Below are 27,251 nucleotides of genomic sequence, written 5' to 3'. Positions count from 1 at the left end.
TGTTTTTCTCCCTAACCAAGACTTATGACTGTAAGATCGGTGAGTGAGGACACTTTCTAGCTCCTGCCTTTTATTTCCCATACTGCTTTGCCCAAAGCACTTAACAAATATCTGTTGAATTAAACTGCTGCTGTAGGCAAACAAAATCTGGAATTTGGTGGCTAGGTTAAAGACCAAGTTTGAAACAAAAATATCTAATACATTTGCTTTCTATGATCTTGGAAAAAGTCTTATTTAATAACCCATTGAATTTCTATCATAAAACAGAAAAAATACATTTTATACTTGCTTTATTAAGTACTCAGCAAGTTCTGAAATAAACTCCTCGGGGGCATCTTGTATGTGTTTTCTTAAAAAATCTTCAATCTCATCCTGGAACATAAAACTGATCTCTGGCTTCTTCTTTCCTATAACAGACATTAGCAATGGCAAATAAATAAATAAATAACATGCAACCAAATGGCAAATAGGACTCCATTAATATATTTAGTAAGACAATAATTCATTCATTACTCAATTGTTAATGTCAAATAGCAACAACTAGTAAAAACAATTTTGAAATTAGGATATATAATAAAACTTGTTTTTTAAAAATATTTTATTTTATATTCAGGGGTTTCGTATGCATGTTTGTTACATGAATATAATACATACTGGTAGGGACTGGGCTTCTACTGTACCCATTAACCAAACTGAACATTGTACCTATTAGGTAATTTTTTTAACCCTTGCCCTGCCCACACACCGTCCACAACTTTCCTCCTTTTGGAGTTCCTTCTATTATTTTCCATGTGTGCCCACTGTTTAGCTCCCATTTATAAGCCAGAACATGCAGTATTTTGTTTTGTTTCCGAGTTAGTTCACTTAAGAGTAACGGCCTCAAGTTGCATCCATGTTGCTGCAAAGGACATGATTTCATTGTTTTTAATGGCTACATTGTATTCCATGGTATATACCACGTTTTCTTAATGCAGTCAATCACTGGTGGACACTTAGGCTGGTTCTATGACTTTGCTATTGTGAATAGGGCCTCAATGAACATATGAGTATATGTGTCTTTTCAATATAATAATTTCATTTCCTTTGGGTAGAAACCCAGCAGTGGGATTGCTGGGTCTAATAGTAGTTCTAATTTTAGTTCTTTGAGAAATCTTCACACTGTTTTCCGTAGAGGTTGAACTAATTTAATTCTTGCCAACTGTGTATAACCATTCCCTTTTCCCCATATCAACACTAACATCTGTTGTTTTCTGACTTTTCAGTAATAACCTGGTGTATCTGACTGGTGTATGATGATATATTGTGGTTTTAGTTTGCATTTCTCTGATTAGTGATGTTGAGCATTTATTAATGTGTTTGTTGGCTGCTTGTATTTCTTCTTTTGAGAAATAGCTGTTCATGTCCTCTGCTCAGTTTTCAATGGGTTTTTTCTTGAGTTCTTTGTAGACTCTAGATATTAGTCCTTTGTCAGAAATATAATTTGCAAATATTTTCTCTCATTCTGAAGGCTATTTACTCTGTTGTAATTATTTATTTTGCTGTGCAGAAACTTTTTAGTTTAATTAAGTCCTATGTGTCAATTTTTGGTTTTGGTACATTTGCTTTTGGGATTTTTATCATAAATTCTTTGCCTAGGCCAATGTCCAGAAGATTTTTTTCCAGGTTTTCTTCTAGGATTTTTATAGTTTCATGTCTTACATTCTAAATATTTACTCCATTCTAGATATTTACTCCATCTTGAGTTGATTTTTATATATGATGAGATAGGATCCAGTTTCATTCTTCCTAGCACCTTTTATTGAATAGGGTGTCCTTTCCTCGTTGTTTATTTTTGTCGACCCTGTCCAAGATCAGTTGGTTGTAGGTATGTGGCTTTATTTCTGGGTTGTGTATTCTGTTCCAATGATCTATGTGTCCATTTTTCTAGCAGTACCATGTTGTTTTGGTTACTATAGCCTTGTAGTATAATTTGAAGTCAGACAATATGATGCCTCCATATTTGTTCTTTTTGCTTAGGATGCTTTGGCTATTCAGGCTCTCTTTTGGTTCCATATGAACTTCAGGAGTATATCTTTCTAATTCTGTGAAAAATGATGTTCATTTTTGATAAAGATTGCACTGAATCTGCAGATTGCTTTGGGGAGTATGGTCATTTTAACAATATTGATTCTTCTACTCCATGAGCCTGGGATGTCTGTTTGTGTCATCTATGATTTCTTTCATCAGTGTTTTGTATTTATTCTTGTAGAGATCTTCCATTTCTTTGGTAAAATGTATTCTTAGGTTTTTTTTTTTTTTTTGTAGCTATTAAAAAAATAATATTTGGTTCTCAGCTTGAAAGGCACTGATGTATAGAAATGCTACTAATTTTTGTACACTGATTTTGTATCCTGATATTTTACTGAAGTCGTTTATCAAGACCAGGAGTCTTTGGAGGAGTCTTTAGGGCTTTCTAGGTATATGATCATGTCATCAGAGAACAGAGATAATCTTACTTCCTCTTTTCCAATATGGATGCTTTTATTTCTTTCTCTTGCCTGACTGCTCTGGCTAGGATTTCTAGTACTATGTTGAATAGGAGTGGTGAGAGCGGACATCCTTTGCCTTGTTCCAGTTCTTAATGGCTCTATCAATTTTTCTCCACTCAGTATGATGCTGGTTGTGGGTTTGTCGTAAGTAGCTCTTATTATTTTGAGGTATGTTCCTTTGATGCCTAGTTTATTGAAGGTTTTTATCATGAAGTGGTAAAATTTCTTATGTGATCATTTTCTAACTTCATTTAAAAATTATTTTCTACAAGTCAATCAGAAAATAATAAAGGGTTTTTCCCCTTTGTTAAACCTGGATGATACAAATAGCCAGAAATCAAAACAAGTATTTCAAAACAAATTTTTAAGGAAAGAATAATTTATCTTTGTTGAACAAGGAATAGTGGGCAGTTTTTCCTCCTTTATAAAAATATAAATTTATTAGATATTAAATAATCCTTATAATTTAAATAAGATCTTTGGAAAGTCTTTATAATCATGTGAATCACAACTCCAATAGTTGTTTAAGTTAAAATTTATCTTTTGGAAAAGGCATAGATAAAAAAATCTCAAAATTCTGTAATTTATTTTTGCTCTTACAAAAATAAGTCTATGGTATGGAAAATTTGTATGCAGCTACTATAATGAAAATAATTAACTGTGCAAATGTCATGCCTACCCATTTACTTAGGAAAGCATGGGTTGTAGACAAAAGCAAGCTAACAATATTTCCATTAGAAATTGTAAAGGTATAAAAATGATTATTTCTAGCTTAATTAAGCTATTGATTCTACAAGCAAAAACCTTAGAAATAAAAATAAAATGGCTCAAAAATCAATTTTCACTATAAATAAAAATCTAAGGAGTTAACATCTTAGCTTTAGAGTAGACAGACAGTACTATTATTTTCTGGGATCTGCTGTCCATTCCTGATGTTCACATTAAATGATCTATGATTTCCCTGTTTAATTCCTTTATGCATTTTATAGGTTATTAAATTATATTTTCTTCTAGTAATCTTTCATACCGAGTTGATCCTATATTTTAGCTGAGAACCCAATTTCATCCTCCATTTCAGAGATTACAACACAAATTTTTTTTCAAAAGCACTGAAATTCATTTTTAAAGGTAGGATGGTTTTACTACGTTTATAGCTCCTTTCAATAATAATCTATTCACAAAAGGAGTATCACATGCCTCATTTAACAATTATTTAAGATTACAAATATTAGAGAAGTGTTTCTTTGTAATGCTTCTTCACCCACATGCCTAGTACACCTGGGCAACAGGAATATTCATTTACCAGTGAAAAATTAAAATTCACAATGGATAGTCTTAATCCTATTTGAAATAAGGATAAAGCTAGTAGTTCCTATAAAGATATTTTTCCTTTAATTAACACTGTTTTACATACATGAGGAACAGTAGTTATTTCTACCTATCGCAGAATACTTTAAAGACAAATCTTAAACAACTGTGCTATTACAAACAGCAAGTAGAACATTAATAGCTGCAGGCACATCACTTGATATCTACATCTTCCAGCTATAGCTCGCATGTAATGAATTCTGTGAAAGAGGGAAAACACAAATCTCAACTTATTATCATTTACAGTTTTTGTTTGTTTGTTTTTTAATTTTCATTTAGGTGGGGATAAGGAAGAGGGTGGTATCATGATTTCATTAAGTTTACCTTTTTTAAACAGAAAAATTAAAAATATCTTAATTTTAATTAGAAAAACAAAAGATGTCTCTTGCAGACTTTCTTTGCCAAGCACTAACAAGTCTAGGAAAAGAAAGATGCATATACTTAATTATCTCTCTTACATGTAAGCAACCAACCTGTTAGGTGTTACTATGAAAGTAAAAGGTACATAAAATTAATGTTTCCTATTTAAATTTGTAGAAGTCTACTTTTCAAAAATACCCTAATACTTGTTTTGCATGGCAGTGGAAGACCATAAAAATGATCACGGTAAGGTGAAACCATGCAAAGCTTTCTTAATAATCAATGGGAAAAATTACAATTGGTCTGTGGCCTTTAAAAATTTTTGGTAAACATTAAAAGCTTTTACTGTTGGTTATAAATGTATAGGAAAATGAAAAGTAAAACTAATGTTTATAATTTAATATGCTGTATTTTAATACATTAGAACATGGAGAATGAAAATGTTTTATTTCTGTGTAAAATACTTATCAGGAATAGTTTGAACAGTGTTTGCTTTCTTCTTATTATCAATTAACTTGCAGTATGGAGCAAGTACCTTTCCTATGCCTTATAAATTGTCATACCACTTTCTAACTCTGAATCAGCTTCCAATGTTTTATCCCTTGCCTTTTCAATGTCTTGGAATATCTCCAAGAATTGTAAAGTTTTTGCCCATTTCACATCTTCTAAGATGTTTTCATCCTTTTTGTCATAACCACTTTCCTCATTTTCTTGAACAATGGCAGTGTCAACATTCCCACAGTCAGCCATTCCCTCTATAACTCCATTTATGCTTGATTCCAACTTTATTTTCAGTGTTACCACTTTTCATTTCTTTGCTTGCGCTTTTATCTTTGTTGGCCAATTCTCTTTTTGATTATCCATTTCTATAAAATATCACAGCGTTTATCACTGGGAGACAATTAGGCAATACAGCTACATGCTTTGTTGTTTGTGCATAAATAACCAATGTGTAGTGACCAATCATTGACAAACTATAAAATGAGTGGTGTGATTGTCACAGATCATGATACGCATCTGTTATTTATGTACTGATTTGTGGACTGAAGAGCTGGCAGTGAAATCTGTACTTTATACAATACTCAGTACCAAAGTATCTTTGTATCCAGTATTTAAGATAAATGGTGTTGTTACTGGACTGATATTATTTAACTAAAGTGTGGTAACTGAAATTTGTGCCACTGAAACTGCAAAACAAGGACTTCCTGTATTAGCATATATACTTAATTACATACTTCTTAAGAAAATATGTTAAAAATATCACACATACACCAAGGAAAAGTAATGAAAAGCTACCTACCAGTGTGGGATGATTGAGTTTCATCATCACTATCATCATCTTTTCTTCCTTTCTTCTTGACTTTTTTAATTTTGTACTCTCTGGCATTGCCTCCACCTCCTCCTCTCACGCTTCCACTGCCCTCTGGTGGGAAAATGACATTAGTTAGCATTACTTAACTAAATCATCATTTTTAGAAAATAATGATGCTATATTGTTGTATTTAACTTTACAGCAGAAAAAATAAAGGTAAAATAAACTTTTAGACTCTTTTTAAATTTGGAGTTCCCTTATTAAAAGTTTAGTAAATCCAATAAATAAAAAATAATAATATATGAAATCTTTTGAGCAATCTACTTTGACTGACTGCTCTAAATGCATTCTCTTTCTCCTTCTCTAATGTCACCTCTTTTCTGTAACTCTCAATATTTTAACAAAAATCCATTCCTTCACTTCCTCTTCTACCTTCCCCAAAAGAAATGTGTCCTCCTTTGCTCATCTGTGTTAACACAGCCTCATCAATAACCTTCTATTACAAGACTTCACAAATTTAATTATTCTTATTTTGTCTTCTTGGTTGAAAGATTATTACCTGTTTTTAGAGGAGTCATCCTAACTCATCTGCCACTCAACCAGATTATAAACTTCTGAAGAGTAAGGATCACGTGTCATTAACGTATATATTCTTTACAGAAATGCTTGAAACATAACACGTGCTCCATAAATGTTGACAATGAATATTAATTGGTTAAGTATAGAAGTATCATTACCTATTGACTATAGACTTAAAAAAATGAAACAAATGCAAACACTGTAAATAAAAATAAAAAATACTACTTCAGCATTTCCCTGCTCTTTGATATTTACATGTAAAATATCTACTCTACAAAATGGAATACTGATAATGGGTTTAAACCATTGAACATATTACAACTATATTATATTACTATAAAATAAGTAAAAGATTAGTCTTTTTAATAAAATAATCACTAAAGATCTTTTTCTAAATTCTAAATAGATTTGCTTTAGATTTCATCATATCCTAGAATTAAACTTCTATTAATTTATTTTCCCTTGCTTTGAAAATAAAAAAAAAATCTATTTTCAAAAGCATAAGTCTAAAGTGAACAAGCTTTTTACATTTGGCACTAAGTTTCCTATGGCGGGGGACATTCATGATTGACATGATTCCACACACTGTAATTAAACAATTATAATACAATAGCATTATCACTGAAAATAAAACAACAAATGACCCTTAACTTTTAATAAGAAATAAAATATTAAATAGACTATACTGACGTAAGTCATCAATTAAGGCAAATTTATAATTGTATCTTCAAATAATATGATAAAATATCCATAGCTACGAATATTACTGTGATTTATTTAAGTAATTTATTAATTTTCCTGGAAGAATAGAGAAATTTCATAATGCTATTGAAAGGTTTTACAGAAAAAGATTCTGGATGAGGAAATAAACTATCTCAAAGAATTAGGAGTGTATTTATTAATGAAAAATGCTGAATATTGAATTTCTTCAGTTCCGATAAAGCACTAATAACACTATTACTACTATAAAAACTATGGAAATACATGTTACTTTTCCAACGCAAATTACAAGCATACCAGTGACACCTAGAATAATTTCTAGTGACTTTAGAAAAAGAAATATAAAAATATTTCATTGAGAAATTCTTTCATTTAATAAGTATGTTTATAGGACACTTAAAATATATCAAGTGGTGCTTTGGGTATGTAGCAAGAGTACAACAATAAATGAGATCAACACGGTTCCCAAACAATAAAACACAACATGGTGATAAAGTGATGCAAATAAATTGACAAAATGAGGCAGCAGAGAGTGACTGTGGCTACTACTCAGAAGGGTTAGGAGGCCTCTCTAAGGAAGTGGCATTTAAAGTCGAGCTCTGAATGAAAGAATAAACCAGTTACTAAAGTTTGGGAGAGGGCATTCTAGGTAAAAAGAACAGTTAGTGTAAAAGCTTTGAGGTGAATATGACCCTGGCAAGTTTGAGAATCAAAAAAAAAAAAACGGGCTACTGGGCTGGAACAATGGGGAAAAACAAGAGATGAGCATGATGATAAAATTAAGTTTTCACACACACACACACAAACCAGAAAACATAATCACCAATATTTCCATTTTAATATATCAAATTTAACACATTAGGAAAATATTTGGTTGGTATTAGCTGTTTAAAGGTAAATCAATAAAATAAAAGGCCTTTCAAAGGGCATAATAAATGTGATAAATGCAAAGTTCACTGCAGCAAATATAAAACTTATCTTTGAATATTCCTTGTTAACAATTTATTACCTGTTGCTTTCCTTCTTCGCTCATCTTTTTTATCCTTTTTACTTGTACTAATGCTTTCTAAAGTGGAGATTTGTTTCAGATCTTCTTCGGTGATTAAATGCACAGGATTATTTTTCATTTCCTAAAATAAAACATGGTTTTTTTGGTAGGTAAAACATATAGCATTTCCAAAAGCATAAAAGTTGTTTATATACTCACTAATTATTCTTGTTTGGTTTTGTTGCTTAGAAGAACTATAGAGCTTTGTTTCAGAGCTGTCACTCCAAGGGAAATGTTTCTCCTTGCCCAAAATAGGTCTCTTCCCTTGCTGCTCTTGACTTTTTTTGTACCCATTATTAACTAATGAGAAATCCTATCCTGTCACTTAACAACTGATTACACAGCGGCAATCAGATGCAATCCTCTCCAACTGTTACTGGCTGGTTTTACCACAGCTTAATCGATGCCCCATGCTCCTTCGTTTTTTGAGACTCCCAATTCCAATGCCACCTGGATACTTGAGATTATTAAAGATAATGAACCCTCCATCCCCTACTCCACCCAAATTACCATATGTGAGTTGCATAGTAAGTCATATAATCTTTTTTTTTCCCCTCTGGACTCATTCTTAATAATCTCTGCTTTCCAAAAGTTTATAACAACAATGAAGTATTTCCAAGTTTGGATACTGATTCTTTCTGATGGGATAGGGTCCTATAATCTCTAGTGACAGAAGTATACATTTATGATAAAAACAGTATTATTTCCTTTTTGTTTTTCTAATGGAAAATGCTTAAAATGTTGACAGTTCACGTGAGATAATCACCTTTTTCTGAATTTATTTTTGTGGTTAGAGGGAGGAGCTCAAGGAAAGAAGAAAAGTGATGACCATGTTAAATTTTTACTTGAGTAAAAAATCCCAAATAAAAATACAAGTCATTTAATAACTGGTAGTTAACATGGAACGGATGTTTTACATATATCCCTTATTTATATTTATTCTTTCCATAGTAGGCATCATAATCCTTTCTTTAAAGATAAGGAAACTAGAGCTCTATTTGTCCAAAGTCATACAGAGAATACACATTTTAAATTCAGGTTTGCTGACATCAACCACGTATACTTTTTAATCTTCTCTGCTGCTTATCAGGTTAAATGCAGAAGTTTATCTCATTTTTAGACTATTAAAGAGCTTAGAAGGAGAACAGCTAATCAATTTACATATTTAATAGGCCCTCATAAATTTATTAACAGTTTAAAATAAATAGGCCTATTTTACCTATTTGAGAGCAGGCTTAAGGAGGTGATGCTGCCAACTAGAAACATGAACTAAAGAGTCATTAACACAGACCTGGCACGACCTCTATTTCAAAATACTTTGACAGCAGTTGCTCTGAGGAACTAATAAATGGTAACCAAATTTCTTTCTTCAGTAATTTACCCTGTCTGTGTACCCCAAATAGGAAAAACTGAGGCTCTGCTAGATTAATATATTGTGTATTGATTGACAAATACACTGTATATTTGTACATATCTACAGATACTGTTTTTTGTGCATTTTGATGTTTTAAAGTTGGACCAACCTCTGGACACTTAACTGAAAAGTGTGTAATTTCATTTATGTTATTTTAATTTATAAAGTCATTTCACCAACTTTTAAGTCAGATGTTTTGATGGGAATAAGAGAAAAAACAAATCTGGGAGAGAAAATAAAAAGGAATGATACATTAAAGGGAAATAATAAAAGATATCAAGTGTTCACTTTTGCTTATCCCATTTTTCAAAAGACATCAGATGATTCTAAATTGAAAATATCATTAAGATTAGCAGATAAAAGGAAATCTGGCATACCTTTTCAGCCTTCTGGTGCATCAGCTCACGGAACAGTTCTGTACAGTCATTTATAAATTTTTCACTGACTACAACAGTGTCGCTAAAGACTACAGCTGAGGCCTGTTTGCTGAATGCCCTCATCACCTGCTGAAGCAATATGGCAGCATCTTCAACTGATAAAGAAGTGGGCAGCAGAGGCTAGAATTACAAACAAAATAAAAATAAAGTATAAATGCAATATAATGCAGTGAAACCATTTGCTATATACATATATGCTCTCTCTAGGTGATCTCATTAAGTCCAGTGGCTTTTGGAACCATATTTATGCCGATAACCTCCAAATTATATTTCTGGTTTCATCACCACTCTGAGCTCTGAAATCATATATACTATTGCCTACCTTCCCCACTTGTATGCCTAACAGACATCTCCAATTATTCAAAACAACACCGAAACCTACAAGGCACACATAGTTCGTCTTTCTCACGATGTCACAAACAGTCCACCAGAATATCCTGACAACCTTCAAAATGTATTTTGTCATAACTCTTTCTCCTATCTGAAATTATCTTACTGTTTTCCTTAACTACCTCTCCCTAATGAAAGTGTCCCTCCTAAAGAGAGCAAGCTTGTCTGGCTACCATATCCCCAACAAGTATTAATAGAATGGTGCCTGGCACACAGAAGGTAGTTTTGTTAGATGAATAAAAGAACACTTAAATCTATAATCTTTGGGACTTTCATATCCAAAACAGAGAATTTCTGCTTTATAAAGAGGGTCTGGGCCCGACTAGAAAATAATGGATTGGCCTCATTTATGTATCTTTACATACACTTATCTTTTTGGCATACTGAAGGGCAAGTCAACATTGAACACTGAAGTAAACACTATCAGTGCCAAGGCAGCCTGTGTTAATACGTTAGAAGAGATTAATGGATAAGGAATACACAAATGCTACACAATGCCTGATGCCAGTACAGCTGTAAATGCTTGGAAAAGATGTGAGAAGTCTCATCAATTCTTTATCACGATTAACAGGAGTGTTATACTGTTTGCTTGTTTGTTTTGAGATTTATAGAATTCTGGATATTGACTGTCCACATGTAGTAGGTCACCCGAAAGACTTTAAGCCTAAAGATTATTTTTGTTATAACAATGATTAGAATTTGCCTCCAAAGCCAAGACCATCTTTATGTATCCTAATTTCTAAATGGTTAAATATTAGTAAAATATCAGTTGTCATTGGTTTAAAGAAAAGCGAGGAAAAGACAAAACATACCGCAATATCAACCCATGTTCCAGAGCTGATGGCTTCTTCTACTGATGCTTCCACTTGATCCACAAGTCCTTGACCAACACAAGCTGCTTTCAGAAACAAGAGTTGTGTAGTCTTATATCTTTTCTTTATGTAGCTTACAGCATCTGGGATTCCAAGTCTGGATAAAGCATCAAATTCTACAAATACATCACAAAGTTGGATTAGAATTATCAATTACATGTAAGACAAAAGTGAAAAATACAGACTTAAAATTACAGCCAATAAAGTTATTAGAGATATCTACCTTCTTACCTCCTTTAACTCCACCCCAAATAATCATGGTTAAGAAAACTAATTATAATGAAGTACTAATCCATGACTATAATTGAAGAAACTGAAAAGCACATCTTAAGAAGTCAAGAAAACATAAGGAAAACCCAGTATTATACCATACGTTTCAATTGTTTATATACTAAGGACATACAGGTTTATTACTGAGGAAGTAATCTGTTATGCAGCTTGACTTGGATTATAAAATTGACTAAACTAAGCCATATATATATGTATATATATATATCTTATATATATGCTAATTGTTTAAATAACTAAATTCAGTCCAATTTATCCAAATGACAGTAGAACTTCAGACACAGAATTTAGAATAACTTCAATGTTTCCAAAGTATTAGGTAACCAATAAAAATATACATTGTAAATCTGATATTCAACAAAATATTTCTAAGATGATATATCTGAAAAACTGGGCAACTTCACAAAATGTAAGATATAATAATTACTTACATGAATTAAAAAATACTTTCAAGTTTATAGTGCCATCTTAATAAATGTAACTGGAAGATTGGCAGCAATTAGTACCAGCTTTTAGCCTTTTTACTTTATAATTGTTCAGTAACTATAGAACTAAACTCAGTTCCAAGACCCATAGAAACTCACAGTGTGATTACTTTATACTCGAAGGGAACCATTATCATCTTCTGATCATACAGGACCACATATGTAGACTCCAGGGTTCCCATTTTTAAATTTTTATTATTATTTTTAATATAACCCACAGATAAAGGAGAACTCTAGGGTTAGTATAATACTTTCGAAGAATGAGTTTAGTGTTAAAAAGAAATTTTAGTTTTAAAGAAATAAGAAAGTTACCTAGATAGCCATTCTGCCTGAAAAAGGAATCCACCCAAGTACTCTGTGTCCTGGAGTAGATGTCAGGGACAAACACAGCTTTATCCTGTCTCCCACCAACCACAGTGCCTCGTAAGCGTCCGCTATTAACAAGTTCCTCAAGCACAGCTTAAAACAAACCCACATGAATACAAATAAATCAGAGCAGGTATAAATCTTAAAAAGTAAAATACTTTATTATGTCATAATTTACTTATTCTTAACCTTTAAAAAAACCAATCTGAAGTTTAAATAGCAAAAATAAAGGTAGTATATTTTAGACAAAATTTTCCTGCCATTTATGAGAATATTCAGATTATAAATTCAGGGAAATTTTGCATTTTGGCAACTAGCTAAAGGTGTTGAACTTGTAACTCAAACTAGTTAATATTAACCTGAAATTTTTAGTTTGAGTAATTTTGGGGAAAACATAGCATGCCATTATCTATTTCATGATTCACTAAAAACAGATGATAAAACACTTGAAGAACAGGTAATACACAATTATTAGTGTTAACAAGTTCCGTTTTTTAATATTAAAAAAATCAAGACACCTAGACTATATTAGCACCAGCAGTGTGAAATAAAACTATGAGCATTTTAAAGAGTTATTACATTTCCACTATTTACATTGAAGTAAGACATTTCAGTCCTACCTATAAGAACAGTATAATGCCTTGGTTAAGAGGATCAATTCTAGAATCAGACTAAGTCTAAACCTCAACTCTGCCACCCACTAGCTATGAAACACTAGACAAGTCATTGTCCTTATTTCTCCATTTTCGTTATCTGTGAAATGGCGATAATAACAATATTACTGGCTAACATGGTGAAACCCCGTCTCTACTAAAAATACAAAAAACTAGCCGGGCGAGGTGGCGGGCGCCTGTAGTCCCAGCTACTCGGGAGGCTGAGGCAGGAGAATGGCGTGAACCCGGGAGGCGGAGCTTGCAGTGAGCCGAGATTGCGCCACTGCACTCCAGTGTGGGCGACAGAGAGAGACTCTGCCTCAAAAAAATAAAAAAATAAAAAAATAACAATATTATCTTACAGAATTGTTGTATTCAAGTAAATTGCTTGGAACGGTAGCTGGCAGGTAATAAAGACTCAATAATAATTATTAACTAAGTATCACTACCATCACCACCACCACGAAGTGGAAGGTGCTGCCATTAATACCAAATTTATATTTTTATTTAAATCATAACATTTAACATTTTGTTTTAGAAATTAAAATCCTCTAAGAAGGAAAAAGCAGATGGAAGGGAGCTATTCTAAGTGAATCAGCAAGCACATTCAAAAGATGATTGGCAAAAAGAAAGGCTAATGAAAATTAGTCTGTAACAGAAATAAAAATTAGTTTGTGCATGAATTTTAAAATTGCAATGTTGAGTAAATTAGAATACATCAAAAAAGTCCAGATTTCTCAATAGACTACAACACACAATCCTCAATTTAATATGACTGTACAATGTAAATCCATTCTAAATTCTGACCAAAGTTGTGAAGTCACTGTTATTTGAAGAACTGTACATTGTAATGAAATTACACCAACCCCTAATTACATAGATTCCAAAAAATTCAGTTTAATTTTAAATCAAACAAAAATTTTAAAGTTCATATTCTGAATATACAGTGAAAATTAATTTTTGGTTCAATATTTGATATTTCTTTTCCATTTTTCATTTTAGTTCTTACATTTGCACAGGTAATCTGAGTTGAAAGACAAAATCATTGCTTTTAAAAATTATTTCAGCAAAGCATTAAAAAACCCTCAAAACCTCCCAAGAGCTTCACAAACAACAAAGATAATGAACAAAGATTATTTTCGAGATAATATGTTGTTTGAATGATAAGAATATACTTTTATTGCTATCAACTCTTGGTAACGATTGTTAGTGAAACATGATTTACTTTCGTATTAGATAATGTAGCAAAATCATAAGAAACAAAGTAAAAACTATTCTTAATCTTACAATTTTAAATCTCTATATGTACATATATAATAGAGTGTGTGTGACATATATTTTCATTATAAATGCTTACTTTTTTCATTATACTCCTCTAGGGCTAACCAATATTAAATGTGTGGTGACTATCACAGATAGGTACATATGTAAAACTTGATACAGAAACTTTTTAAACCAGGAAATATTTTAGTTACATTAACAAAGAGGAAAAAGCATTAAAGTTAGTTTTACATTAATAGCCTATTGAACAGCTAATTAAGTAAATATAATTTAAACCAAACTCACAGTAAAGAAGCTGCTCCTGAAATCCATATTTTGAAATCAAAGAATTCACAGCTGTAGGCCTTTATGGAAAGTTAAAAAAAAAAAAAAAAAACTTCTTACTCATTATAGTTATAGATTAACGAACTTAAAAAATAGGATAATTAGAATTTAAGAAAAATACTGTTTAAAATTAAAAATAAAGTCAAAAATTACACCAAATTTTAAATCCTTAATTGGAATGTTGCTACTGAAATAGCAGGGACATCAACTTGTACTTGCAGTCAAGGATCAGTTTACATTCCCATTCCTCTAAATTCTCAGATTTCCATGATACGTAACTATTTGCCTTGGTCTTTAGGTTTTTCTTCAATGTTTTTTCTGTCTGGGAGGCTGGTTCCTTACTTGGGAATATTCAAGTGGATGTCATATGATTCTATTTTCGAAGAAAAATGAGATCACATGTGCACTGAAAATGTTTGGAATGATACGAGGCTAGATTAGGGTGACTGACTGAGAGCGATCCATTTAAAAAATTTTTTTTTTCTTTTGAGTATTTTCTATTTTCTGCAATGACTATGCATTTCTTTTGTTAACCAGTTTTATTGCAATAAGGTATAATTTAAATTACATAAAATCTACCCCATCATAAATGTACAATTCAATGATCTTAACACATTTATAGAGTTGTGCAACCATTGCTATACAATCCAGTTTATAATGTTTTCATTAGCCAAAAAGTTATTTGATAGCTATCTGCAGTTAATTCCTGCTGCCACTCCTAAATCTCGACAATGATCTGTTTTCTGCCTCTATAAATTTGCCTTTCTAGCCATTAACATAAATGGAATTTATATGTGGTCCTTCTGTGTTTCTGAGATTCATCCATGATGAAATATGCATCAGTAGTTCATTCCTTCTTATTGATGAACAGCATTCCCTTGTATGAATATACCACATTTTGTTTATATACTCATCAGTTGACAGACGGGTGAACTATTTCCAGTTTGTGGCTATTGTGGATAATGCTCCTATGAACATTTATGTTTTCGACTTTGCATGGATGAATATTTTCATTTCTTTGGGGTGGACCCCTATGACTGTATCTCATTTATAATACCTATAGTTTTTTTTTTTTTAAGGTAAAGGATACAAGAAAATAATCTAGACTTTTTATTCTGATTACAATTTTTTTAATATTCATTTTAAGCCAGTATGCCTGTTCTTTCTAGTTAAGGTTAGTCTGTTTTCATTTTTAATGCATATAACAAAATGACTTAAGTAATTCTAACATTTCAATCCTCCATTATTGATGATTTACGATATTGTAAACATTTTCTACTTCGAACTTGTGAAAGCAGAAACAGCTGTATGAAAATGAATTATTTAAAACTGTGTTTTTGAGTAAATTACTATTTTTACCAAATTCTTAGGATCAATTTGCTTTTTATTAAATTATTTTACTCAAAATTTTCAGCTATAGTATCTGGAAGCACGGCAGGGGCTTTAGTCAGTTTAGTGTTGCTATAACAAAAGCCTTGAGGCTAGGTAACTTACAAAGAGAAAAGGTTTATTTGGCTCATGATTCTGGTGGCTGGAAAGTTCAAGATTGAGCAGCTACATTTTTTGAGGGTTTCAAGCTGTTCCAATTTACAGTGGTAAAAATCACATAGTGAAAGAGGAAACAAAGGGGAAAAATCAAGGAAGCCATACTCCTTTCAACAATATATTCTCTAGAGAATGAATGCATTCCCCTGAGAACAAGAATTCACTCACCCTGGTAGGAGGGCAATAATCTATTCATGAGAGATCCACTCCTGTGACCCAAACACTTACTAGGCCCTACCTCCCAATTCTGCCACATTGGTGATCAAACTGCAACATAAGTTTTAGTGGGTACAAACCACATCCAAACCATAGCAAACCTCCAAACCAACAAGGTCTAGGTCCTCTGTGAATTTTGCTCTCCTGTTTACCTTATAATTGTTACAACCTCTCATGTTTTTTTGTCTTTTGTTCCCTTCAACCCAAACACATCCTTACAAAAATGTAGAAGGCTCCTTGAAGGACTTCATCTTAAAATGTCTAGGTACCTAACTTATTGTGGGTGTTCAATAAACAATGAATTGAGTTGTGCAAAATTTCTAGCTTTTTTGTATGATGAAATTCTAGCTGAGTTTTTATTTCAATTTGGAATACAACGTATTTAGTATACCTACATATATCGTTCTTCTCACTAACTGCTTCCTGTGCTTCTCTCTGGCTATCCATAACAACAAGAAATATCCATAAAAACAAGAAATATAAACTTTTTAAAAGTCAGAGATGCAGGTGTCTCCTTTGAAGTCAGACTAGAGAAGTGGGATGGTTCCTTATTTTTAAGAGACAAATATGAAGATATGGTGCCTTAAATGGTACTATCTGGAAGCCACACAACCTAGAACATATTTTGAGGCTCAAAACTTATTTTCCTCTCATTATTTGATGGTACCTCCATATAGCGAAACTCAGGACTACTATGAATGAGAAAAACAGCTGATTTTGATGAAAATTACCATCACCACAATAATTAGTCAAAGAAAAAAGGTAAATATTTATAAATAGGAACAAAGATATTTCTAGTTTTTAGTTTTTGACAAAGTAATAAATGAACAGGGTACAAAAAAGTTATAAAACTGAAGAATCCCTCGCCATTCCTATCACCCAGTTACCCAGTTTCTCTCCCCAGAAACAACCATCCATTTCTCGTGTTAGGAGGGTGATCTGGTGCAGGCTGTCAGAGCCTACATGGAGTAAAGAGAACACCCACATGAGAACATGAGAAAGGGAGCTGCAGTAGCAATGGGAAACCAGTCACCCAAGGGGAATTAATCAAGTAACTAAATACATTAAGGATAATAGGAGTTAGATTTTTCCTAGTCAGTGAAGAAAGCTACAAACATGGAAAATAAGGAAACTAGAATGAAAGGAAACTTACGGTATTGGACTAGAATTGGAAGTATCAGCACAAACTCGCAGTTTCCAATACACATAGATAAAGATATAGAAATACAGATGTATAGAGGGGTGTATGTACATGTGTATGTGTAACTCCTAGTTCAACGGTCCCCAACCTTTTTGGCACCAAGGACTGGTTTCATGGAAGACAAATTTTGCACGGACCCAGGTTGTAGGGGATGGTTTCAGGATGAAACTGTTCCACCTCAGATCATCAGGCATTTGGTTCTCAGAAGGAGCATGCACCCAACATCCCTTGTACGCACAGTTTACAATAGGGTTCACGCTCCTATGAGAATCTAATGCCACCACTGATCTGACAGGAAGAGCAGCTCAGGTGGTAATGCTGGCTTGCCCACTCTCACCTGTTGCACAGCCTGGTTCCTAATAGGCTACAGACTGGTACTGGTTGGTAGCCTGGGGATTGGGGGCCCTTGTGCTAGCTTGTCTACTCTGACGGGGCCTGGGAGAAGTGAGAATCCAATAGTGGTAAGTAATGTAGTATCCAGATTTTGGTTTCTAAATCCCGTACTCTACTAAAAGAAAGCAGAGATCTCTGGAGAAATGGCTGATTTGAGGCTTGGGACAGGGAAAGTATGAACTAAGCCTGGAACATCTTAAGCCAGAAAGAAAAGAAAGTTTCAAGAATGATGGGGGCATGCAAAAAGCCAACCTGCAGGCGCTACCACTAGCTACATCAGGGCCAGTATGAACATGTAAATAATGACAGCAGATTATAATCCAATAAATAGCAGACAAGCAACAATGAACATTCTATAAAATAATCGGCCTGTGATCTTCAAAAGTGTCAAGGTCATGAATGTCAAGGAAAAATCAAGTAAGTATTCCAGATTGAAAGTGACTAAGGACTCATATCAATTAAATGCAACCTGTGATCCTGAATTGGATCCTTTTTCTACAAAGAACATTATCACAATAACGAGTAAAACATAAAGGGGATCCAAGGACTAGATGGCAGTAATCAATCAATGTTAGTTTTCTGTTTTTGATGACTATATTATAGCTATATAGGATGATGCCCCTTTCTATAGGAAATACAGATTGTAGTATCTGTGGTGACAGAACATCATGTCAGCAACTTCCTCTCAAACTGGTCAGAAAAAATAGTTCTCTTGCACAGAGGAAGGGAGGGAGGAAATCATTTCATTAGAATACAACCTCTCCTTCTAGCCTTCTCCCTTTTGTACCCTAGTGACTTACATGCATTAGGTGCTCAACAAATGCTTGTTGATTGGTTGAATGACAAAAAGAGAAATCACTGTGGCTGCCATGTGAAATCACCTAAGATGACAGCACAGAACTGGGAAGAAAAGATGGCATGAAACAACACTTTAAAGGATAGTGAAAGAAAGAGCTAGAGAAGGTAACTTAGAAGATGCAGCCAAAAGAGATAAGAAGAAATTTAAAGTGTTACGTTTAAAAAAAGAATATTTCAAGGAGGAAGTTGTAACTGGAGTTAAATGCTGCTGTAAAGCCAAATAAACAGAAAGTATCCATTAGACTTACAGATATTGAGACATGAGTGCTATATATGTAGCAGAAGCTAGATAGGTGGGTTAAGAAGTGACAGAAGGTAACTGACACACTGAATGTAGATTTCAACTATCCAGAAGGTTCACTTTAAGGGAGGGAACAAACAGCATGATAGATGTTATAGAATAAAGGGGTTCAGAGAGATTTGTTTTAAAATGGGAGACTTTTGGACATACTTAAATGCTGGTAGGGCCTATAGCCACTGAGATGAAGTTGATAACACAGGACAGAGGAGATAATTAAGAATATAGGTTTTCTGAATTCTGTGCTGGAGTCCGTTACACAGACTCAAATATTTCAGAAATTTTTATTTTAGAAAAGTCAGTGATTTTGAAAGTATCACTGTTATTCATTACAATTATAGAATGCTATAAAGTAAAAAATGTCATAAAATTCTCTAGCCCCATATGATGCCCAAAGAAGTTAGGTGACTGACTTATCTGCTCAAGGTCATGTGCCTATTATGTGATAAAGCTATGAACCAAATTCTTCTGACTTTAAATTGCATGTTCTTTCCATGATTCAAGGGTGACCCTTATATACTGATCTGGGCAGCAGTTTTTAAACTGCATTCTGCAGAAGTGTACATGGGGTCACAAGGGTGGTGAAGGTAGGGAGAGGAAGGAGATGCGGACTGGAGAGAGAGGCTGCATTCTAGAACTCTGGAATCTCAATTTCTATTTTACAAAAACTGCCCTTTAATCTGTTTAATAAACTGGGGTCCTAAATGAGACTTTATTAAAACAAAGAAAAAGATTCAGCTGCTGGGAAAAAAATGCAAACGATGATCAAAGAAATGTGAAAACATATATACTTTAAAATATACTTACCGGGTAATGGCACTGAATAGTCCACGGATACGTGCTTTATGTCGAGCTACAAAAGCTTCTGTAAAAATTACTCCTCTATTATCAAGATCAATATGTCCATTGATAATTCTACCAAGTCGCTGAGTTAGTGCCTGTGGGTAAAGATGTAAATTTTTATTAATTTAAAAGAAAAGAATTATACATATGCATTTGCATAGTTATACTCCTCGAGTCATGCTGCATGCTGAGGTATCAATCATGTGACTGAGAAATTTTAACAAGCATGAAGTGAAGATTCAGTATCTAGAAAAGTTCACTATCTCATAGCAGAGCCAAGAAATGAGTTAAATTGCTTGCTTACATATTAAAAGGTTGAGCTGTCATATTAGCTCTTGTTAATGACGGGTATTTCTAATACAAAATAAAAATGACTATCAATATGATGGTGATTTGATATGATGGTTTCTAGATATGGGCAGCCTCCAATATATAGAGAGCCAAGACATACAAATGGGTCTTGGAGAAGACCCTTTCTGGAGCTTCTAATACTAACAGAAGTATAAATGTTATTTCAGATTCTGCAACATAGGGAAATGTAAGACCTCAAAAGCTATCCTCTCTAATGCAAATTTATGCCTGTCCAGAAGATCTATGTCAGATGATCTGATTTCTTGGTAACCTTTCAAGTTCAGCAGAATTTTCTCTACAGCTATACTACGACTGACATCAGGTACAACAGAAATAAGTTTGGACATATTTCACATTCTAAGTTAAATCTACTCAAGTCAGCTCAGCTTAAATTTTTATGACATAGAAAAATGTTTTTCAAACAACTTAATGAGCTTTTAGAGTACTGCTATATTCAGAATGGAACTGAAAAATATTAAAAACTAGATACGTTACTAAAATGTATTCAGAAACAGTTTTATAAGAAATTATTTGGATTTGAGCTGGATACTTTAAAGAAGTATTTTAAAAATACATTTTTTGTCCTGTGATTAACGTATGTTTGCTCATGTAAAATAGAACTTCAGCTCCTGAAATACTATATAAAACAGATCTATACTATAAACGGTATTTTAAATGGAGTTAGGGAAGCTCATTTTCTTAATATGAGTAAGTAAATCTGCTTGTATTACAAATTAATCTCATGCAATTATGGTTTGGCAAATTTTGCAAGTTGGAATTTCTCAAAGTGATAGATACCTAAAGAGAGATTTGGATTTTCCCTTGTTTCAGTAAATATAAAACAGAACTAGCATTATTTAGTTTCTCCATTGTGTTAGATATTTCACTAGATTTCAATGAAGCCTATAAAAAAGACAGTATTTCCTGTTTTACAGATATGTAATGTGAAGCATAAAAGAGATGACATGATTTTCCTAATGTCAAATAAGAAGTGGTACAGACAGTATTCAAATCAAGGTCTTTTAAAAATCTCAAAAGCTTATGTCCTTTCCACTGTACCAAATGAATTTCTATGATTCTAAACAAACAAACAAACAAAAAAACAGAAAAAAGTAAACAAGAAAATAGCCTATGTTTTCAGGCAGCATTGTTATTACACATAAGATATTTGAGTATTGACACAAATACCTAAAGTTAAGAGAATGTCAGATTCCTTGGTTCTTCTTCCCATCATTCTGACAGTTTAGAAGAGGATAAATGGTGAAATCAAAAGATGTTGGCACTACTGACATTTGGAACAAAAAAACTCTTTGTTGGGGGGATGTCCTGTACATTGTAGGATGTTTAGCAGCATCCCTGACCTTTACTCACAAGATGCCAGTAGTACCCCATATAAATTATTATCTCCATCAATTACCTCTTAAAATTTAACTGGGCAATCAGAAATTTAATCGTCTGGTTACAGTTTCTATATACCTGGTATCAAAAGCATTAAATAAATCTATGCACTTATTATACATTTGCTAATTGCATCAAAGCAGCCCTAGAGCTTAGTCTATAAATTAGTTTTAGGATGTCTCTCAGTTCAGGAAGATTACAATCATTTTTAAAGTGTCTCCTCAGAACCATTAATGTACAAGAAGTACCCCACAAATATACTGCTACAACATATATCAAGTCAGACACCTGCAATAAATCAACTGATGGTAAGGAAGTCTCATTTTTTTCCCTTCCATTCAAAGTCTTTGTTTAAAATCCTTTGGTAAAAAGACATATTGTATTATTAGGAAAAAAAATACCTGTGTCAGAAAGTTTCCAGGAAGATCATAGGTTTTACACAGTTCTGATATGGTGACCTGACCACTTTCTTGCAATTTATCATTTACCTCTTCTGCCAACCGATCCAAGTAATTCCTAATAGTGAATAAAAGAAAAGAATAGAAAAAAGTATTAGGAATGTTTTTTCTGTTGACTCGTTTTATGTTTAATTTCCGTTGAAATGAAGTATGCCCCAAAAGTAATGAAATGTGTGTGTACATGAACACCACTCATCACTCATATTTTAAAAAATATTTTTTTCTCATTAGTGTAGCTAAATGTAAGGTTAATCAAACAATACATTTTTTTTTTCTTTTTCTTTTTTGGCATCAAGGTCTCACTCTGCCACCCAGGTTGGAGTGCTATGGCATGATCATGGCTTACAGCGGCCTTGACCTCCTGGGCTCAAGCAGTCCTCCTACCTCGGCCTCCTGAGTAGCTGGGACTATAGGTGCGAGTCACCACATCTGGCTAATTTTTTATTTAGTAAACTTAATTAGTGAAATGGGGTTTTGCCATGTTGTCAGGCTGGCATGCTGGGATTTTTTTAAGTGGAAATTTGTATTTGATTTTCATTAACATTTTTGGAACAAATTTGCTTTCAGAGTTAAGATTACATGGGAAAGAATGTAAAAGTTATGTTTTACATTTTCTTCTTAAGAAAAACACAGAAGTCTATATTATTTCTAAGTATTCCATACATTAACACTAATTTTTTTTTTTTTTTTTAATTTGAGACAGGATCTTTGTTGTTACGTAGGCTGGTCTCAAATTCCTGGTCAAGTAATCTTCCAGCCTCCACCTTCTGAGTAGCTGGGATTACAGGTACATGCCACCACATGTGGCTTAAGCACTTACTCTTTAAGTGAAATAAACCTTATCATGAAAATCAGCACTGTAAGAGTTCTAAATGAAATGTCTAACTGGCCATAATTGGCCTAAATTTAAACACTATTAAAAAAAAAAGAAAGAAAATCAACGAAGTGCTCCTAAATTTGTACTTTATTATACTTACTCATCTATCAGTTGTCCCAACACTAACTGAACATGCTTTTCTGATTTAATGATGTCACCAATTCTATTTTCAATATGAATCAGGTCGACATTAATTACCTGGAAAACAAATACAAATTCTATTAGTGATAAGTTTGTATTGTTTCTTAAGTTTGACATTATAAACTTAGAACTATATTTTTAAAGAAATTGCTGGCCAGGCATGGTGGCTCATGCCTGGATCCCTTCAGTTCCAGGAGGCATGATGAGGCAGGAGGATCCCTTCAGTTCAAGAGTTTGAGACCAGCCTGAGCAACACAGGGAGACCCCCGTCTCAAAAAAAAAAAAAAAGAAAAAGAAAGAAATTGCTTATTCTTAAATTTTGAATCAATCTGAAATAATACAAAAAGCATTGGCCAAATAAAAAATTAGAGGTGTATTGCTTATTTATTTTTAGTTCTAAAGAATTACACTGTCACTTGCTAGTAAGTTTATATAAAGCAGTAAATTACCTATTTATATAACAGACAGCATTTTACAGAAAATTTTCTGGCTTCTTGTTTATAGTGTACCTTGGTAATGACATATATATTTGTATTTTTTGAAAGTAGCTTCTGCTTTTAAAAATATTTATTAGTTTCATATACTAAAAACATATAAACCTGAAACTGGTGATTTTTCTCCCCAAATTACATAAACTTACATAAGATGATAACTATGAGTTCATTTGGTAAAAAATTAATAATAAGAAAGCCAACTGGGGAAGAGTCGGCCGACTCTTTAATAAGGCCAACTTATTAAATCATTTCAATATATCAGAACTTATTAAATCAATTCAGTGTATCAGTGAGACTTATATAACTATTTCTTTACAAACACTATACAAAATATGATACCAGCATTAGTGAATACTTGAACAAATTCACAGTATCAAAAAATTGAGAAATTAAAGCAAAAATTTTATAAATTTAAAACCTACCTGTTGTAGATCAACAATGTTTACTCGACCTTTGAAGAAAAGACATTCATTTATTTTAAATGACATATGAGTACATACCAACCCAAAGCTATAAATTCTAACATTTAAGTTTTGGTCGAAGTCCTTCTGCACAGAACAGAGTCAGAATAATTAATGTCTTCAAATACACACCATTAGCTGATGGCTGAGTAAGTCTTCATGGCTGAAGCCATAAGCAATAATTTACTTTCCAAAAATTTTTTTTTTTTTAAATAACATCAGGCCAATTATGAGCACCAACTGGCACACAAATTGGCTATATCTATGGAGGGTATTCATTTCTCTTCACAACTCAGAATTTATCCACTGTGATCAAAGAGATATTGACAGCTAAATTAAGACGAACTTTTTTCAATTATTTGATACTAAATGTTCGGTTTCTACATATCAGCCTATCTGTTAAGAATTTCAAATTATAGTTCATATTTAAAGGGACTATGAAGGAAAATTGATAAAAAAAAAAAAAAAGATCAATGTTACCCTCTGACAATATGAAAAGATGCTTTCATAGTTGCTTCTATTTTAATCAAATAGTATTCAAATATGCCTGCTAGTCTGTTCAAATTTTAAGAAGACAAAGGAAACCAACGTTGCGTATGCTTTTAATAGTATTTCATACAATATGATTGGCGTAGTACCACACTGGATTGAGTTATCTAATTTGTAAGTACAAGTAAGCCTTAAAAGCAGCTGAATATCCTTCCCTGAGTCATGCAATAAATTAAGGAATTGTAAAAAGAAACAATTCACATATAGTACACATAACTCAAAACGGTAAAATATTTTAAGTGATAATATTTGAGTTCATTTAAATTATATGACCATGTTTACATGAACCCCAAAAATATTAAGCCTGATTATCAACAAATGAAAAGGATATCTTACAATCTATAATTTAGTATGCAATGACATGTTTACAGGTTTTTGTTTGTTTTGCCCCTTCCAAAAATTCAAGAAAAAAAAAAAACAACACTAAAGAATTACCTACCACCTCGGACATGTAGCTCATCTCTCATTTCCTTACTAATTTGGGCTGGAGTAATATATTCCTTTCCATCGAGTGTATGAACTACTTCTAGCTGTTTCTGAGCAATCAACTTATTAACAATCTCAATGCAGTTCCGCTCGGACAACCTGAGGGAAAGAAAAACAGTTAAGTTTCAAAAGTCCCCTTGATACACTGGTGCTCAATAAAATTAACACAATGTATGAAAACAGGCTTTTAAAAAGTTTGTGTAGTCACTAATTTCTACATCACAAAATCTATGTTTTTCACTAACTGATTCAATAAGTTACAAAAAAAACCTTTCAGACTAAGTAGGTTTACATATGCTTAAATCATTTATTTAATTGGTACACATCATCCTATCACAAATTTCAAGTCTGTTGTCTCTTACAGGCCTGCTTCCAATCTTCAAATCTGAATAGAAAATTGAAGACATTTGCTGAGGTAGGAAAAAAGAAAAAAGAAAAAACAAACAAAAAGAGTGCCCTACTTTAATTTCCAGTTTAATCAGAATTTTCTTTTAAATTAAGTGCCTAATTGCCTCACTTACACACATGGTCTGCAAGCAGACTGGGGATGTGGCCTAATGAAACCATAACTGCTACTGTTAAGTTACCCATGCAGTTACGAGTTTGCTATCAGTGGTAGAAAATACAGCATAAGGGGATTGCTGTCTTCGGGCTCAAAAGGAATAAAACATCGCAGGTAGGAAGTAGTCAAAGAATAGAAAGGCTTCTATTAGCGTTATTTTAAAAAAGCAGAGTTAGGCTGCTCTGGACACATCCTCCAAAGGTTAGTGGGCTGGTAGAAAATGTCAGTGACCTGAATGACAGATGGGGTCATGGGTCTAGCCCTAGGTCTGTTAAAGAGATAAAAAGGCAAAAATTTTTAAGGGTCAACATACTATCTGCCAAGTACTGTACTGGGGTGGGGGGTGGTGGGTGGTGGGTGGTGGGAAATCACCCTCTCCTTTGGAGCTCATTCTAGATCAGGAAGTGTATAATAGCCAAGATGTCACAGTGATTTAATGGCTGGTGGGTGAGGGAGGGTCAGAGGAACGCTCAATAAAGGCAGCTCGAAATCACCTGCCCCGTCCATGGTGGGTGGGGCGCGCCAGCGTCTCGCTGTGGCTGGGGGGCTCCTAGGCTGCGGACTTGCCCGCCGAGCGTTGGACTTAAAACTGCGATCCAGGCTCGGGGAGGAGAGAGAAGGAGGGAATGGTGACAAGCAGTGAGAAAATCCGGGATGCAGGGCCGCGGGTCTAAAGTCCCAGATACAAGTGTGTCCGCCCACGGCCTAATTTGGGCTCCACAAAAGAGAGGGAGGGTCAGGCACCTCTGCGTGGCCTCGGCGAACTGCGCCCGCTGGAAGTCGGCCGCCAACCGCCTAATCTCTTCCCAGGCGTCCGCCATCACGGCCTGACTCGCAGTAGACGCGGAAGAACTGCAGACACGTCAGCCGACAGGCGGTGGGAGAAAAGAAAGGCGGAACGGGACGCGTAGAGGGACAAGAGGCTCCGCCCCCGACGCAGACACACCAAACGCTTGCGCCTCCCGAGCTGCGGAGGCGCGCCGAAGTGCCTTGGTCCTGTCGCGGCGTTGGGGATTCTCCCGGTTGATGGGGCTGCGGCGGTTAGGTGGGTGGAGCGCAGCTAGATGGGTGGCTAAAGGGTCGTGGGCAGGATGCAGGGCTCAGTAAAGTTTAGTGTCAGAACTTTGTTTTCACTACCCCTAATATTTCCGTAGAGTAATAATTGTAGTAACTACTATTTTTTTTTCTTCTGTCCGCCATTTGTTTTGGGGGAGGGTGCAGAGGGATAAGCCTGTGGCAAAGATTGGCACCTCTCTTCTCTAGCTGTTAACTCTGAGAACTCCTTTTTGTATAGGGTTTCGTGTTAATTTTTACATGCACCCAGACGTGCATTTTGGGAGATACATGGGAGACACTACAGAAAGTAATTACTTTTTTTTTGCAGAGTGAATAAATTTGCATGTCATAAAGGCTGTATAATTGCTTTCCGGTGGAGTTCTAGAGTCTTTCCTATTTATTTGGATGATTAGCTTCATCAAACAATGAGGAAAATAAACATAAGTGCGCATGGCTATCAAGGAAACAGGGAAAGCAAAGAGAACATGTATCCTGCTTCCTTGTTGAGTAGATACTGACTGGGATGTACCTTTCTCTTTCTTTTTTATATCTGTGAATGGAAAATAAATCTTGGGACTCCAAAATCACTAAGCTAAAGGGAAAAGTCAAACTGGGAACTGCTTAGGGCAAACCTGCCTC

General features: G+C 33.8%; 1 protein-coding gene across 1 annotated transcript in view; it reads right to left on the bottom strand.

Annotated features, from left to right (window-relative positions):
* The window catches only part of UFL1 (UFM1 specific ligase 1), a 31,836-nt gene extending 5,357 nt beyond the window's left edge, over positions 1-26,479 (bottom strand). The window contains exons 1-13 of the mRNA XM_033234654.1: positions 26,301-26,479; positions 24,948-25,093; positions 23,921-23,949; positions 22,964-23,061; positions 21,930-22,044; positions 19,744-19,874; positions 14,387-14,445; positions 12,114-12,260; positions 10,969-11,144; positions 9,707-9,886; positions 7,877-7,997; positions 5,557-5,679; positions 290-407 (exon numbers count right to left, since the gene is read on the bottom strand). Coding sequence (XP_033090545.1) covers positions 290-407; positions 5,557-5,679; positions 7,877-7,997; positions 9,707-9,886; positions 10,969-11,144; positions 12,114-12,260; positions 14,387-14,445; positions 19,744-19,874; positions 21,930-22,044; positions 22,964-23,061; positions 23,921-23,949; positions 24,948-25,093; positions 26,301-26,377 — 1,520 coding nt within the window. The 5' untranslated portion in view covers positions 26,378-26,479. The remainder of the gene's footprint in view (positions 1-289; positions 408-5,556; positions 5,680-7,876; positions 7,998-9,706; positions 9,887-10,968; positions 11,145-12,113; positions 12,261-14,386; positions 14,446-19,743; positions 19,875-21,929; positions 22,045-22,963; positions 23,062-23,920; positions 23,950-24,947; positions 25,094-26,300) is intronic.
* Between the last annotated feature and the right edge of the window lie 772 nt (positions 26,480-27,251).

This window comes from Trachypithecus francoisi, unplaced genomic scaffold, assembly GCF_009764315.1.
Source record: "Trachypithecus francoisi isolate TF-2019V2 unplaced genomic scaffold, Tfra_2.0 Lachesis_group15, whole genome shotgun sequence".
Taxonomy (NCBI): Eukaryota; Metazoa; Chordata; class Mammalia; order Primates; family Cercopithecidae; genus Trachypithecus; species Trachypithecus francoisi.
The sequence above is the reverse complement of the archived record's forward strand: the minus strand, read 5'-3'. Positions and strand labels throughout refer to the sequence as shown.